The sequence below is a fragment of the Indicator indicator genome, chromosome Z (assembly GCF_027791375.1).
Source record: "Indicator indicator isolate 239-I01 chromosome Z, UM_Iind_1.1, whole genome shotgun sequence".
NCBI lineage: Eukaryota > Metazoa > Chordata > Aves > Piciformes > Indicatoridae > Indicator > Indicator indicator.
In genome coordinates, this window is record NC_072053.1 from 52,989,003 (window position 1) to 53,006,626 (window position 17,624).

General features: G+C 44.8%; 1 protein-coding gene across 1 annotated transcript; it reads left to right on the forward strand.

Annotated features, from left to right (window-relative positions):
• Positions 1-1,501: 1,501 nt before the first annotated feature.
• IDNK (IDNK gluconokinase) lies at positions 1,502-11,208 on the forward strand. Its single transcript, XM_054398088.1, has 5 exons — positions 1,502-1,539; positions 1,706-1,736; positions 2,118-2,204; positions 8,642-8,685; positions 10,854-11,208. The coding sequence occupies exons 1-5, from the start codon at positions 1,502-1,504 to the stop codon at positions 11,206-11,208; spliced, it is 555 nt and encodes a 184-aa protein (XP_054254063.1).
• Positions 11,209-17,624: the final 6,416 nt, after the last annotated feature.

Here is a 17,624-nt window from a genome sequence, read left to right on the forward strand (position 1 = left end):
TAGGGCACACTTCTTCCCTTCTCAACACTAGCACCAGGCCATCTACTATATGTATGTGCTAGTACTTCCCTTTGGTAGGATTACAAGATTCCTGGGCTTAGTTGACCATTACCTACCCCTTTTTCTGTCTGTAGATTGTGTGTAAGTGGAATGTATAGACCTTGGACTGAAATTTCCAGGCATTTGGTTATTTAGCTGAAGTGCCAATTCAGACCAAACTGTCCAAGTCCATTAATACCTGTCATGGTCACTGTGCATGGGCAAAGAAACTTTGCCAGTCATGTACAGCATATGTGATCTGTGCAAGAGCAACAAACACAATGTCTGTGTGCAGATGGAACTTGCTGTACATGCTCAAGCTGTTGGTCAGGAGCGTGAGCTGCAGGTCTGGGACGTCTCACACCCATTGGGAGTGCCTGTTTCCCTGCCTCTACCTCTTCTTTCTCAATAAGTATTGCTCACTCTACACCTTCACAGAAGGCACAGACTTCCAACACATGCCCAATATTGTCATCCATATTCTCTGTTTAGACTGCAACATTCCCCACGAAGAGACTGTCACCCAAGTCTCTTGTCAGTACAGGGATGTCTGTAATTCCCAGCTACTACAATGCTGCAGCCCTCTTTGCAGCACTATCTGTGGGCAGCAATTTCTCCACACGGGATATGCTGTCACTCTGTGAAGGTGCATCTCAGCAGAGGAAGCTGAAAACAAACCAATAAGAAAAAGCCACAGCTTTGCGCTTTACATGAGAGCAGCAGCAGCCTTTTGCTTGCCTGGCAGAGCACAGGGCACACTCCCCTTGCTGTCCAGACACTGCTCCCTTCTTGGAAGAACCTCACTGGTGCAGGTGGGCTGCGTTTCATCCTTGGAGAGCTAAAACATAGCAGGTTTGAGTACTTGATAATAGCACAGATACTTGGTGTCCAAGAGCATTTCCACGATTTAAACATATGACTTGGTAAATTCTTAAAATCATGTTAAAGCAAAGTTAGCCGTGGTATGGCTAATGGGTTAATTAATAACCCTTCATGAGCAAAGGGTAAAACAGCTTCCAACATACATCATCATGCAGGGCAGGAATGATTCGTATCAGCCCGTGCTGCCGAGGCTGTAGGTAGCGAACACAGTGCGGGGGTCAGTGGGACAGGAACGCAGGGCCTGACCGGAAAGCTGCAGACCGAAGGGGTCAGGGAGCAGAGCAGGCGACTTCAGCATAAGGAGCAGCTGCGGGAAGAGAGCGGGGCACACGACGCCCGCTCCCGGAGTCGGGGCGCGGGAAGGGGCTGTCAAGGAGCCTTTCACGGAGCCTGTCACGGCTGCGTCGCCGGCCCTGCCCTCCCCGTTGCCCGCGGGCGCGCCCGCCCGCACACGCTTCCCGCGGCCGAGAGCGGGCCGGACCGGCCGCAGGGTGCGGTCCCTTCTCGCCGCGCAAGAGCAGGAGTGGGCCGCTGTACCGGGACAGGACGAAAGAGGAGCAGCGCGGAGAAGGCGCTCGCCATGTTGGTGGTTGTGATGGGCGTGAGCGGCTCGGGGAAGTAGGTACCGGGCAGGCGGCGGGGCGGAGCAATGGCGAGAGTCCGGCGGCTGTCTCCGCTGGGAGCTACGGCTCTGCTTTGCCAGAGGTTGCCGGAGGCTGCCCGAGCGGGGGTTCTTGCCCAAGGGCGGAAGCGATTGTAACCGTCTCTTTGTGCTTCCCCGCAGGACCACGGTTGGGGCGCGGCTGGCAGCGAAGGTACGGCAGTGTAACGCCTTTGACAGCGTTGTTCAGTGGGAAGCCTCCCGCCCTGCGCTGCGTAGCCTCTAGCTGGCAGGCAGGCAGTTCGTCTTCACTGCGGCAGCGCGGCAGTTTGGCCTGCGTATCCCCCGAGTCCCGGGTATGGGTGCCTGTCACCAGCGCCATGTAGCCCGTGCCGTCTTCAGCGTAGCGCCATGATGCGTCAGCTGTTGCTGCTGCTCAGCGAACTTTGTAATTTTTGCTAATTATCATGGCATAAATGGTGAATGGTAGTGTGGTGCAAGAGGCCTGTAATATCTTCGGTGTTTTTCTGGGATCACATGGTTTGTCTGAATGTGGGATTGGTTTGTTTGTTTGTTTTATTTTGTTTTTGATTAGCTGGGATGGAAATTCTATGATGCTGACGATTATCATACACCAGAGAACAAAAAGAAGATGGCAGAAGGAATACCACTAGATGATGAGGTACAAACCCTGAAAGAACAGGCATTGTCCTGTTTATGTTTGTAACCTTTGGCACATTGTGTTAAAATAGACTGTACTTTATGTAGCCTAGACTGACTGTGAGCATAGATGGATTTATATGTCTTCAGTTGGTTAAAGAGGTTTCTTGTGTTACAAAGAATTCTGCATAAAAAAGGCAGTTCATTTAAATATAACTCACAATGGGTTTGATGTTGATTCAGGATTTGTCAGAAATCTCTTTGTCTGTGTCAATATACAGAGTTGCAGCTTTAGATTACACACTGCTTCTTTGAGTTAAATATCTGAACACAGACAAATATACAGAAGTGTACTTCAGTGTCATTTTGTCACTTTCAGTCATTGCAGTGATTACTGAACAATCTTCTGGTTTGTGTGCATCCATCCCGTTTGGCCTAAACAGATAAAAATTATCATGGTTAGTTTTACAGTACTTAAAAATTCAGATACTTGAGTAAATTAGAAAAGCTACAAGATGACACCTCTTGAACTTTTCGTGGGAACTCTCTGAAAACTTAAAGCTACTAGGGAGTTCTTCAAAACAGTTGCTATAGACTGAAAAATAATGTTCCATATTCTTGTTAAAACCTTTATAATCTTTCACTAGTGGCTGAAGGTTCATATAAGCCAGAATGTCATCTACAGGAGCAGCGCACAACTGAGTGACTAAATCATTGGTATATGGTGCCCTTCAAGAGTGAAGTATCTCTTCTGAAACACTGCAGATGCAAAATTGCAAGGGCCTTCTTGGATACTGGTGGGAAGTTATTCTGTAAAGACAAAAGCAAAAAATTGTTATTTGTCCACGTTATCATTTGTGGTACTCATCCACCAGTAATAGCACTGAAAGATTAAATCGCAGCAATTGTTTCGTGCTCAATAGGTAAACAAAAGGTTGTGGGAGCTTAAAATTTAAAATAAGGTTATAATAAGAAGCTGATCAGTCACGTTGTGTTTGCCTAACTACTGAGTGTTACAAAATTGTGACTGTGATTACATTTATTTGTGATTGCTGCTGACATGAAAACTACGTTGTGATTTTAAGCCCAGCTGCAGCTGAGCCCTGTGTGGCTGCTCACACAACTGCTCCCCCACTTCCCTGGTAGCAAAAATTGGGAGCAAAATAGAAAATCTTGCAGGATGAGGTAAGGAGGATTTAAAAGAACAGTGTGAAGGATTAATGAAAAACAGGAATAACAGCAATGGTAAGGAAAATAATATATAAAAATGAGTAACACAGAATGTGACACACAATGTGAAAACCCTCACCAGAGAGCCAATGCACCTGCCTGTGCCAGTCCCCCTTTTATCTATCGGCCATGACATCTATGTATTGAATACTGCAGGGGCTGACTCAGCTGGCTGTCCTGTGTGGCCTCTCCCGATTTCCTGTGAAGAAAAATCCTATAGAAGGCAAATCCAAAACTTGATCGACATCTTACTCTATACTATCTGTGTCGTGCCCAGAAGAGGTATTTAACAATTAGCATTATGCAATTTAATCCAGTGGCTGTTCTCACCCCAAATTAGATCATCTTGTGATGCACAACAGACTATTCCATCTTCTCACACACCCACCTCATCTACCAAGGTCCTTGAGCAAAAGCAATCCCATGGATGGATTTGCCTTTGCCTAAAACACAGTTATCCCAGACCATCTTCCTTAACGTATTCTTTCTGTGCACTATGGGAACTTTATCCCATTCCGCTGTAGGTGGGAGTTCAGATTGGGCAGGGCCAGTGTGACTGGCAGATCCTCTGGTGTAAACTAACCAGGTGTGTGGTGCCAAATGCTTGTCCTGACTTTTTAAGGTTCCACCACCGTTGCTGTCAGTGTAGTTTTTAGCAGTCCATTGTAGCATTTGATCTTCCCAGCAGCTGGTGTATGGTAGGGGATGTGTTACACCCACTCAATGCCATGGTCTTTGGCCTAGGAATCTATGAGGCTGTTTCAAAAATGACAGTCACGTTGTCTGACTGGATTCTCTTAGGGATGCCATGTTGCCATAAGTCTTGCATTTCAAGGCCCAGAATGATGTTCTGGACAGTGTCATGGGGCACAGAGTATGTCTCCAGGTTGCTTCCATCATTGTGAGCACATGGTGCTTGCCTTGATGGGTTTGTGCAAATGTGATGTCAGTCTGCCAGGCTTCCCCATATTTATGTGTTAGGCATCATCCTACATATCACAAGGGCTTTAACCGCTTGACTTGCTTGATCGCAGCACATATTTCACATTCATGGATAACCTGTGTCCATGGTCAAGTTCACCCCTTGATCTTACTCCTATCTGTATGTTGCATTTCTTCCTCGATGATCTGAGGTGTCATGGGCCAACCCTTACATTGCCCAATTCAAATGCTCCAAATCCATTTCAGTCTTAGCAGCCTGATGCACCTGCTGATTGTTTTGATGTTCTTCAGTGGCTTGACTCTTGGGTACATGGGCATCTGTGTGACATACTTTCACTGCCAGGTTCCCTACCCAAGCAGCAGTATCTTGCCAGAATTCAGCAGCCCAAATGGGTTTACCTCTGTGCTGCCAGTTGTTTTTCCTCCATTGCTGTAACCAGCCCCACAGGGCATTTGCCACCACCCGTAGAGACAGAGCACTGGCCATCTTTCCTGCTCAGCATTACCTAAAGCTGGTTGAATGGCTATCACCTCTGCAAACTGACTCCATTCACCTTTTCCTGTAGCAGCTTTTCCATGCAGCAGTCTTCCAACTTCAGTGTTTTTCCACCATGTGACAGGGCCCCATCAGTGAACTATGCGTATCACTTCTCATTTGTTATATGGTGGGGTCTCCTCAGAACGTGTTATGTCTCCCTCCTCTGGAGGCATCCTGAAATCTTTGCCTTTCTGGCCAGTTTGTGATCACTTCCAGGATTTTTGTGTGGCTAGGCCTTGCCACTCAGGCCCACTGTGTTATCAGTGCAACCCTCTTAAGATTCCATGTGGCATCAGTTTCGTGATGAATAGAGGACACTCTTCCTTTGAACATCCAGCCCAGCACTGGCAGTCAGGTGCCAGGAGGAGCTGTGCTTCAGTACCAAACACTTCTGGGGAAGCTTAAATTCTTCTTATGCTGCCAGTCATCTCTTTTTCAGCTGGGGTATAGTTGTCCTCACATCCTTTGTATCCCTGACTCCAAAATCCTTGTGTTAGCCTTGGGAGTCCTCAGGTGCTCTCTGCCAAAATCTCCAGGTAGGGTGTTTCTAACATCTTGTCCTCCCTGGACTGGCCCAAGGGCTTCTGCATGCACAGTCTCCTGTTTAATTTGTTGAAAGACCTGTTGCTGATCAGGACCCCATTGAAAATCCTTCTTCAGGGTCACATGGTAGAGAGGGCTCACAATCACGCCGTAGTCTGGGACATGCATCCTCTGTAAGCCCACAACAATCAAGCAAGCCTAAGTTTCCTTTTTATTGATGGGTGGAGACACAAGCTGTAAACTTGTTAATCACATCCACTGGGATCGGGTGACTCTTGTCTTGCCATTTTATCCGTAGAAACCAGACCTCCTGTGCAAGTCCCTTGACTTGACTTCACTTGATGGCAAAACTGGGTTTCAGAAGCATTTGAACTATTTTTTTCCCTTTCTCAAAAACTTTTTCAGCGTCATCCCATACCATGATGTCATCAATGTGCTGCAGGTGTTTCAGAGCTCCAGCCTCTTCCAGTGCAGTCTGGATCAGTCCATAGAAAATAGTGGAGCTGTGTTTTCTGCCCCTGAGGCAGTAAGTCCCAGGTGTACTGGATGCCCCACCAACTGAAAGCAGACTGTGGCCTGCACTCTGGTGCTACAGGAATAGAGAAGAATGCAGCAGTGCTGTCAGTTCTGGCTTACCACTTGGTTGTCTTTGACTTCAGTTGGTATCGAATCTCCAGCATGTCTTGCATGGCAGCACTCATCACTAACATAAGTTCATTCAGGCTGTGGTAGTCTGTTCTTTGTCGCCATTGCCCATTAGACTTTTGTACTGCCTGTGTGGGGCTGTTGAAGGGTCAGAAGGTTTTGCTGATCACCCCTTGGCTCTCCTGTTGATGAATCAGTTTATGGATGGAAATCGGGGAGTTTCAGTTGTTGTAATAGTGCCACTGTTGGGTTAGCAATTGGCACGTGCTGTTATTGCATGCTTGTCAACCCAATCACTCCTCCAAGAGTCTGGGTGAGATGGAAAACCATTTATTTCCTTCTCTGTCTGGAGCAGCTATACCAAACGTCCATAGGTACCTTCTGGGTTCTTGAAAGACGCTCTCCTGAGGCAGTCTTTGCCAAGGATGCATGGGACCTCTAGACCAGTCACAATGAGGTGTTTATGTCACTTATTCCCAGTTAGGCTTGCTTCAGCTTCCAATAGACTCAGTTAGTTATTGGGATCCCCCTGTCTCCTCAGAAATACCAATGGGTTTGAGCCCTTTATAGCTTGGTCACGTTAAGGTACACTGTGCACCAGTATCTACTAAAGTCTTCTCTTCCCCTTGAGGGTACTGAAGAGTGTTCAAAAGGGCTTGAGGGGCCTGGGAAAGGCCTCAGCAAATCACAGTGATTGTGTCTTGGGGTTTGGCAGTTTGATAACACACTTTCTCCAAACATTTTACTAGTTGATAGGATTCTTCACTAGTTCAGAGGTGAAACTGTAAACACTGGGGGTGACCACTGACCTAGGCACTTGCCCAAACTCTCCACACAGCCTGGCACTTGTAAGAGTCCAGCCCTCGGGCAGATCTCTGGATGATATTCCTGGAAAAAAATTGTGTAACCCTGAGCAAGACCTGGAATGTGTGCAGGAGGGACAGCAGTAAAATCATGCTGGCATGGACACTCTGAGGATGTTCAAAATTCTCAAAAGCTGAGAAAGTCTCTTCCCTGCCTCTGCCATAGATGGACTGGGACTGTTAATAAATGAGACTGCAGCATCTAACTACCAGGTTAACCCCATGACTACTGTCAACAATATCCAATGCAGGATTTAGTTGACAGACAAAGAGGGCAGACTTGATCCATTTCCCAAGATGATAATCATCACCACAGGGAATACGTGGAACACATAAGAATTTATGTAATACCACCCTGCAAACAGAGGGACCCATGTTGTGAACAAGGACTATTTAACTAAGGTTAAAAGTGAGCATAACAAATTGTTTTAACAGGCTTTGATCGTATGTTTTGTTATCTCAACCCTTCATGCCCCATGTTGGGCGCCAAAAAATGACTGCCATGGTTTTAAGCCCACCCGAAGCCAAGCCCCACATGGCCACTCACAGAACTGCCCCCTCATGTACCTACCCCACCATAGGACATGAAGGAGAAATCCGGAACAAAATGAAACAAGAGTTTACTAGAACAATATAAAGAACAAATTAAGAACTGGAATAACAATAGTAGGGGGCAGAAAAGTAGTATATAAAATGAGTAACATAAAATGCAACACGGTCATCCTATGCAGCTCATCTTTTCTGTCCATGTCAAAACCCACCAAAATAACATCACCAGGTAACTGTCTCCTCTGCCTGCACCAGCCATCCCCATTTATACAGTGAGCATGACAATCGCATGGTATCAAATATCCCACTGGCTGGCTCAGTTGTTCTATCTTGGGTTTGGCCTCTCCCAACCTCCTGTGAAGAAAATTAACCCTATCTTAGCTGAACCCAGGACAATATGACAATGTACATTAGAATTGTGTAATAGAAGCAAGAGAGAAGTTGACTGTCCTTCAAAGGTTTACAGTCTCCGTGCTACAAATAAGTACAACGTAAATGCATATTAATTCCATCAGATACATTTAGTTATCTGCAATAGAATCATAGAGTCATGGCATGTTAGGGGTTGGAAGGAATGACGAGATCATTGAGTCCAACATTCCTGCCAAAGCAGGATCACCTAAGTCAGGCCACACATGAATACATCCAGGTTGACTTTGAAAGTCTCCAGGAAAGAAGACTCCACAACCTCTCTGGGCAGCCTGTTCCAGTGCTCTGTCACTCTCACAGTAAAGAAGTTTTTCCTCATGTTGAGATGGAGCTTCCTGTGTTCTAGCTGATGTCTGTTTTTCCTTGTCCTATTTCTGGGTGCCACTGAAAAGAGTCTGTCCCCTTCCTCTTGACACCCACCCCTCAGATATTTATGGACATTGGAAAGATTTACCCTTTCAGCCTTCTCCAGACTAAACAGTTCCAGTCCCAGTAAAAAAAAACTCTGCTAAAACCATCTTACTGATAATATGCTTAGCATTTCTTGTAAGACTTCAGACAGTAGTAGCGAATCTGCATTAGGAAGAAAGAGAATCAAAACTGTGCTTGGTCTACAGTTCAGTGCTAATTTTCATCTCTAGCCTAATGCTCTAGATGTTAGAAACAATGGTTTCAAATCAATTTCGTAAACAGCTTTGAAATAACTTGTTTTCTTTCTAGGACAGAATTCCCTGGCTTTGTGCATTGCATGATATACTAAGGAGGTAAGATAACATCTTGTTTTAAGGAGTTTGGGCTAAAACCAAGAGAAGTACCAGAAGTATTTTTTTCCACTGCATTCCAAGGCAAGAACGTAGTAAATAAATTCTGCAGGTAGTAAAGCCATTCTATTTTCACTAACCTAAACTGTCATAATAACTGCTGGGGGTGAGATAATCCATGAATAATACTGTTGGGGAAAATGGTTGCCAGTGATAGCTGGTTTTCTGCTATTCGTATGAAAAAAATTCTGAAGCATCTTTCTTACAAGGACAGGCTGAGGGACCTGGGGATCTTTAGCCTGGAAAAGGCTGAGATCTTACAAATGCATATAAATATCTAAAGGGCAGCTGTCAAGATGATGGGGCTGGGTTCTTTTCAGTGGTGGCCAGCAACAGGACAAGAAGCAGTGGGAACAAAGTAGAACACAAGAGGTTTCATTTGAACCTTAGAAACTTCCTTACTTTGAGAGTGATGGAGCACTGCCAACAGGCTTCCCAGAGAGGATGTGGAGTCTCCTTTTCTGGTGACTTAAAAAACCCACCAGGAAGTGGTCCTGTGCTCCCTTATATAGGCATACCAGCATTAGCAGAGGTTTGGACTAGATGATCATCAGATCTCCCTTGCAACACTTACCAGTTTATGACAACAAACCAGAGGGAGTGGCTGATGTAGTGGGACCTTGACAGGCTGTACAAATGGACTCATGCAGATTAAGAAGTGAAAAGTCTTCCACGTGGGGAACAAGCCCAGGTACCAGTACAGATACTGAGGGGTACCCACTTGGAAAGTAACTTTGTAGAAGAGGACCTGCAGGGGGCTTTGGTAGACACCAATGTTTAACCTGAGCCACAATGTGCCTTTGTGCCTAGGCAGGCCAGCAATATCCTGGGCTGCATTAGAGAAAGCATTGCCAGTAGGTGGGCTGTGGGTGATCCTTCTAACCCCATCAACGTGATGAGGCCACATCTGAAGTACTCTGTCCATTTCTGGGCTCCCTACTATGAAAGAAACATGGACATACTGGAGAGCATTCAACAAAGGACCACGTAAATGATGAGGGACTGGAGCACCTCTCAAATGAGGAAACGCTCGGAGAGCAGGGACTTACCCTGGCTTTACACAGTGGCTGTTAGTTACTTGGTGAGCGTGCTTCACTGGAGCATGGGTTCGTTCTCTGAGACAATTTTCTGGACTATGATATGCTGCATCCATTGCTTTATTTTACATGTTTGTCCAAGGCTGCTGCTCAGCTCCAGAAACTCTTCAAAAGCAAATGTATTTTAAGAACCTAATGCCAATGTTTGATTACAAGTACTTGTAAGTAGCTGAGGATGGCATTGGTTCTCGTAGGTGATAATAGTAGGTGTTAAAAGTTCTTAATTCCCTGTGAAGCAAAATCTGATGAACATAGCATGATTTTTAGATAGGTTTATACCTAATTTTAATTGAATTACAGAATGGATTTTCTTAGGTAGGCAGTTCAGTCACTCTTCACAGAGCAGTGAATTCTGAATTTGCTTTTTAGTGGGGCACACACACCTACAGTTTAATGCTTGGTTTATTTTAAGGAACTTGCATATTAAAAAAATACGCATGCAAGGCGTTAGTTTACCTGCATCCATGCTGGTTTTTAAATTGAAGCATGCACATATACAGTGCTGCTGATGAGTGTTGTTACAGGAAACATATTATAGTTAAATCTGAGACTGAAAATAGGTGTTGGAAGTATATCTGCATGTGTATTTAAGAGCAGAGCTTTGTATTGTTCAGCAGCCACCTACTCTCTAGATAGATTAGCAATTTTATAGTTAATGGATGGGAGTTTGAATGGATACTCAATTGCCGTTGTTCCTAGCAGTTAAGGAAATTATCATGACACTTTCTTGTACTAGAACTGAATTTAATTTAGGAAAGAATGGTGTCTAATAACAAAGGTCTCTAAGACAAAGATTTCACCAGGAGGCTGGCTAGTCTCACCTTACATTGTGGTGATGTCCTTATCTGCATTGGAAACTATTTCAAAATCCTGTCAAAATTACAAAAAAATGCCATTGCTCCCAAGGATCCAGGGTTTGTCTCTCTTGCTCAGCGGAACTAAGAAGCCATTTTGTTATGTAGATGGGTTTTATTTGGGTTTTTTGTTTGTTTTGGTTTCTTTTCTTTTTGATAGAGAAAACTTATCTGGACAACATGCAGTTCTGGCCTGTTCTGCACTGAAGAAGATGTATAGACGTATATTAGTTTGTGGAGCAATTGAAAGCAATCAGCCAGAGCAACCAGGAGAAAACACAGCACTGAAGATCCTCTTTGTACACTTGGATGGGCCTATAGACATCATTGCTGGCCGCCTGGAAAAAAGGAGAGGACATTTTATGCCACCTGAACTTCTCAGGTCGCAGTTCGATACACTGGAGCCTCCTAGTGCACCAGAAAACTTTATTACTGTCAGTGTAGAAAAATCTCTCCCTGAAATAGTGCTGGAGACTGAAAGAGCCATTTTTCAGCATGAAGCTTCTCTGGAGTGAGTTTCTGGATTAGATATACAGAAATTTCCTTAAGGATATCAAGAGTATGGAAGAGCTGCTCTAGTACTCCTGACATTTTTATCATACCTCTGTCAAACACAAATAAAGTAAAAAGTTTAAAAACTCTTGATTTTTTAAATCCATGCAAAGTTACGAAGAGCTTGTGTTTGGAAATCCTGCCAAGGTCACACACAATACTTTGTTTCCTTCATTTTAATTTTTAATCTGGTAAACATGGAGATGGGCACATTTGCTATTAAGTGATTAAATAATTTATAGCTTTGTTAGAAATAATAGATTTATTTTTCTGGAAGTACAAGAGGCAGGAATATGCATGATGAAGTTCCATGTCTGACACTACCAGTCTCAAGTGGTAGCTTCTGTGGTTGTGTCCTTGCTAACCTCACCAGAGCACTGGTGACTTCATGAGAGCTTTTGTGAATTCTTATTGCATGCATTCAACACTAAGCTGGAAAACATAAGAAAAAAGGTAGTGGAGGTGAGGCAATGTCCATGATATAATTGTATGGAAAGCTTTAGAAATAAAGTGGCATCATTTTGGCTCTGAACTTGAATCTTCCATGACCAAAGCATACCCATTGATGAAGTGCAGTGGAGAGTGAGTCAGGCAGTGATTGATAGATATTTCCTTTTTTAGAAAAGCTAACTTTTTCACAGTTGGGCCTTCTCTGTCACTTTTCTGGTGCAGCTTAGTCTTCCATCTCAGCCAGTGTCTGGTCCAATATATGCCTATAGACAAGTGTTCTGACAACTGCTTTAAAGATTAAGAGCAAACTATTTTAATACACATTTTTTTCACATTTTTTTGTGATCAGAAAATTTCAAATATCCAGTCAGTTACATAACTCATAGAACTTAAGGATAAAATCCTTTTTTATCACCAAAGTGGTTTTAAAATTTATTTATGCCTTGTTACACAAGAGGTGCCTTTTTAGCTTAACAGAAACCAGAGGTAGTTTCTGTAAGAATGATCTGAGTCATGTTGCTATTGCAATTTTTTTTATTTGTAGGTTGATGGATGAACTTCTTTAGCAGCAAAATGTATGTTTCAATGCATCTTTGGTATAATTTTTACCTGGATGGCTGGCTGAAAAATGCATCTTGGTTCTTATTTTGCCAGAGTAGAGCAAACTACTGTGCTTAGATCAGTGCAATAAACAGGCATTATCTGACTGAAATTGGGCATTTTTAGGTGCAGATTTAGGAGTATGGACATCATCGCACCTACCCAGAAGTGGTCTTCTGCTTATGACCTAGAGGGAGAACAATCACCTGGTTTAGTCTGATACTGTACACTACAGAGAAACTATTAAAAAACTTGCTCTCAGTTCAGAGACTGTTTGAGAGCCAAGGTACAAGCTTAAGACTCAGGTAAAGTTAAATGTAAGAGACAGGCATGTCTGGCCAATTCTTTAATACTAGGCACATCTTCAAACCAAGCGTCTCCTCAGAACTCCCAAGTTCAGTAGTAATGAAAATCAAAGAAATGGCACCCTCTTGTGGAACCCCTGGCTTTAATGAAATACTCATATTTTCCCAATACCCAAGTTTACAAACAAAAGGCTTTTCTAACCTATTCATTATTAAATACAGATTTATGCTTATGTTTTCCAGACACAGTAAAGCTAGATCAGTGATGGGAAACCATCTGCATCCTGACACAAAAAAGTATGCCCAAAATAATTGGGCAACGTTTTCAAACATTGAGTTCTGAAAACACTGGACTGTAATGTTCAGATCTGCTTGTAAGCATTTGTAGTATGCTAACAGAGTGGCTGGCACTAACAGAGAAATGTGCTTAAGACTTAACCATTCTCTTAGGGAAGTTTCTGTAAGCACCTTGGGGTTTGGTAGTATTTCCCTGAACCAAATGCTGTGTTCTTGCTTATGGGCAGTTCATGCTTCTTTGGATTACACTGGGGCATTTGCTCAGTTGGCAAGAATATTTTCTTCCCTTAGCCTTTTAATCTGTTTGCCACCTGACCAAGGAGAGAGAGAGGATGAGCCCCTCTATAGACAGATTTACATGCCCTGGATCCTCATAGCAAGCTTTAACCACCCCAATATCTGTTGGAAAGACAACACAAACACAGCAGTGCACAACCAATGCATAAGTGTGCTGATGACAATTTACTTGACCAGGTGGTTGAGAAGCCAACAAGGAAACATGCTGTGCTGGAAAGTGATCTCACCGAGGGGAGCTGGTGCAGAATGTGAAACTCAAGGGCAGCCTGGGCTGTGGTAACCACAAAGGAGGAGTTCAGGATGTGTAGGGCAACAGGGAAGGTGTGCAGCAAGCTCACTACCCTGGACGTCAAAAGAGCGGACTTTGGTGTCTTCACAGATCGACTACAGGTAGTAACATGAGATAAAGCCCTAGAGTGGAGAGTAGCCCAAGAAAACTGGTTAATATTCAAGGATTAGCCTTCTCCAAGCCCAGGACTGAAGTGTCTTAACAAAGGCAGGCAAAAACTCCAGGTGTCCTGCAGGGATGAAAAAAAGCATTCCTGGGCACTCTTAACACAAGAAGGAGGCCTACAGAGGCTGAAAGAACAGAGCAGATCAGATTCAAGACCACCTGAAAAATCCAAAAGTGTGCAAGTCCATGAGATCTGACCAGATTCATCTGTAGGTCCTGAGGGAACTAATAGATTAAGCTGCCAACCTGCTTTTCATCATATTTGATAAATCTTGGCAATCTGTTAAAAGTTCCCGGTGACTGAAAAGGGGAAACATGACTTCCAGGTTCAAAAGGGAGTTAAAAAGGAAGACCTGGGGAACTACAGGCTAGTCAGTCTCACCTCTGTGCCCTGCAAGCTCATGGAGCAGAACCTCCTGGAAACTCTGCTAAGGCACATGAAAAACGAGGTGGTGGTTGGTGGCAACCAACATGCTTAATGGCTTGAAGTCCAGATGGAGAGCAGTGACAAGTCCATATTGGGACACTGTCCTGAAGGGACAAGCCTCAAATATGCCCTGAACCAGACAATGGAGCAGGACCCAGGAGGTCTGGTTTTCCAGGAGATAGCCCATGTTGTCCAGGCTTGTCTGAACATGCCCTGAGGTTTAGGCTGGAGGTGAGGAGAAAGTTCTTCACAGAGTGGTTGGCCATTGGAATGTGCTGCCCAGGGAGGTGGTGGAGTCACCATCCCTGGAGGTGTTCAAGAGGGGATTGGACGTGGCACTTGGTGCCATGGTTTAGATAGGCATGAGGTGTAGGGTGACAGGTTGGACTCGATGATCTTTGAGGTCTCTTCCAGCCTTCTTGATTCTATGATTCTATGATTCGGAGAAAACCTGATTCTATAGGTTAAAACATCAGATTTCTATCTCTTAATCTCTGTTGCCACTGGCCATCGTCACAGGAAATCTATAAATGCTAGCCCAAAGGGTGAGCAATTTACCTTGTTTTACTGGAAGAAGCAACAAGAACCACTGCAGAGGTTGCAGCGAAAGAATCTCTCCATAGCAGAGAAAGCTACAAAAGCTGCTGAGCCCCAAGCTGCAGGGACAAGAGCTGCTCAAAAGCACAAGCACCAGAGATACCCCAGATCACAGCCAGCCCAGACAGCCACATCGTCTGCCTGCCTACACCATGCCAGGGACGCATCCTTCACAGAGAAGCCTTTCCCCAACACAGCAGCATCCATGTGCAGACATCACCACCAGCTGGCATGAATTCAAATGTGCCACATACTCTTGGGATTACAAATGCAGCAACTGACTCTAGTGGACTGGAGTGATTTGCAGTGAGTAACCAGAGAAATCGGATTGTTATAGGCAGCGGTTAAAAGGTTCTGTTGCCCTAGCTGCTCTATTGGGCGAGTTCTAGAGTTCTGCTTTGTGGGCAAAACCAACATCTTGGTGAAGTCTTTCTTGCAGTTTAAATTACTGTTTGCTGTTTGTGGTTTTTGCTAATACTGTTTAAATTATTACATGTTCCTGCTTGTGACATACCTTTCCACAACCAAGTATTTCAAATCAGTAAATAGGTTTTGTTAATATTTTCCGTGGGATTTTTGATTAATAAAGTTTTAAATATTTTTATTAATCGTCCCACCAATTATTGAATATTGATAACCCTATCAGACCTGTACTGTTTAGTATTTTTATCAGTGGTATAGACAGTGGGATCGAGTGCAACATCAGCAAGTTTGCAGATGACACCAAGCTGTGTGGTGCTGTTGATGTGCCAGAGAGACAGGATGTCATCCAGAGGGACCTAGACAAGGTGGGCCCAGGTGAACTTCATGAGGTTCAACAAGAGCAAGTGCAAGGTTCTGCACCTGGGCTGGAACAATCTTCACTATCAATACAGACTAGGGGATGAGGTGACAGAAAGCATCCCTGTGAAAAAGGACCTGGGGGTGCTGATGGATGCGAAGTTGGACATGAGCAGTGTGTGCTTGCAGCCCAGACTAATTGCATCCTGGGCTGCATCAAAAGAAGCATGGCCAGTAGATCCAGAGAGGTGATTCTGCCACTTTACTCTGCTCACCTGGAATACTGCATCCAGGTCCGGATCCCTCAGTATAGGAAGGACATACACCTGATGGAACAGGTCCAGAGGAGGGCCACAAAAATGATAGGGGGTTGGAGCACTTCTGCTACAAAGACAGGCTGAGGAAACTGGGATTGTTCAGCCTGGAGAAGAGGAAGCTCTGGGGAATCCTAATAGCAGTCTTCCAGTACCTGAAGGGGGCCTGTAGTGATAGGATGAGGGGCAATGGCTTCAAACTAGAGAAGAGCAGATTTAGATTGGATGTTAGGAAGAGGTTTTTTACCATGAGGGTAGTGGAACACTGGAACAGGTTGCCCAGGGAGGTGGTTGGGGCCCCATCCCTGGAGATATGAAAAGAGAGGCTCAACAGGGCTCTGGGCAACCTGATCTAGTTGAGGATGCCCTGCTTACTGCAGAGAGGGTTGGACTAGATGACCTTCAGAGGTCCCTCCCAACCCAGACCATTCTATGATTCTATGGCTTCACTAAGGTAAAAATGTGACTGACAAATCTGGTGGCCTTCAATCATTTGCTAACAGCATAGATGGACAAGGAAAAAGTAACTCGTGGCAATTACCTTGACCTGGGCAAAATGTTTGACATTGTCCCCCATGACATTCTGGTCTCAAAATTAGAAAGACATGGATTTGATGGGTAGACCACCTGGTGAATAAGGAATTGGCTTAAGAATTGCTTGATGTCTGAGTAGAGGCAAGCAGTTAGTGGTGCTGAGGAGTTGACCAGGACTGGTGCCATTTAACATCTTTGGCTGTTTCATGGAGAGTAGGGTTGAGTGCATGCTCAGCAAGTTTGCTGACACTGCTAAGCTGTGTGATGCAGACAACATGCTGTGGGGAGGGATACCATCCAGAGGGACCTTGACAGGCAGGCCCATGAAATTCAGGAAAGCCAAGTGTATTGCACCTAGGCTGGGGCAATCTCAAGTACACATACAGGCTGGGTGGAAAACAGATAGAGAGCAGTCCTGAGGAGAAGGACTCGGGGGTGCTGGTTGATGAGAAGCTCAAAATGAGCCAACAGCATCTGCTTGCAGTCTACAAAGCCAACCAAATCCTGCCCTTTGTCAAAAGAAGCACGGTCATCGCGATGGTCAGGGGAGACGATTCCTCCCCTCTATGCTGCTCTTGTGAGACCCCACCTGTAGTGTTGTGTCCAGATCAGGAGCTGCCAGCACACACAGACATGGAACTGTGAGAGCAAATTCAGAGGGGCATGGCGATGACCAGACAGCTGGAGCACCTCTCTTGTGAAAACAAGCTGAGAGAGTTGCTGTTGTTCAGCCTGGAAAAGGCTCTGAAGAGAGGCAAATATTTGAAGGGAGATAATTAGCAGGTGCTTGAAGGTTGCAATTCTTCCATTGAAAGACTACACCTCTGTGCCTTCACTGTTCTACCCTCCACCTGAACTAGAAATTACCAGCATATTAAGTTAGATTTTTCAGACCTATTGGTAATGAGAAACTCCCTTTTCCAACAAAGTGCAGCTGGGAGCAGGTGGATGAACACAGTAAGATGTTAAACATACACCAGTTTCTCAGAATGCTGAAGATAATGACAAGCATCTGCATTTTTCTCAGAATCACAGGAGTTTGCCTCCATCTTGCTCCATGGCAGGGAGGGGCAGACAGAGCCAAAAAACCCTGCTGAATCTGCCTCTCTGAATGAGTAAGTAGAATCCAAGAAGCCATTCCTTCCAATGGAAAACTCCTGGCCAAGCTGTCAGTCCATGGCTTGGACAGGTGCACTGTGAGCTGGGTTAGGAACTGGCTGGAGGGCTGGGCCCAGAGAGTGGTGGTGAATGGTGCCACATCCAGCTGGCAGCCTGTCACTAGTGGTGTTCCCCAGGGATCAGTGCTGGGCCCAGTCCTGTTCAG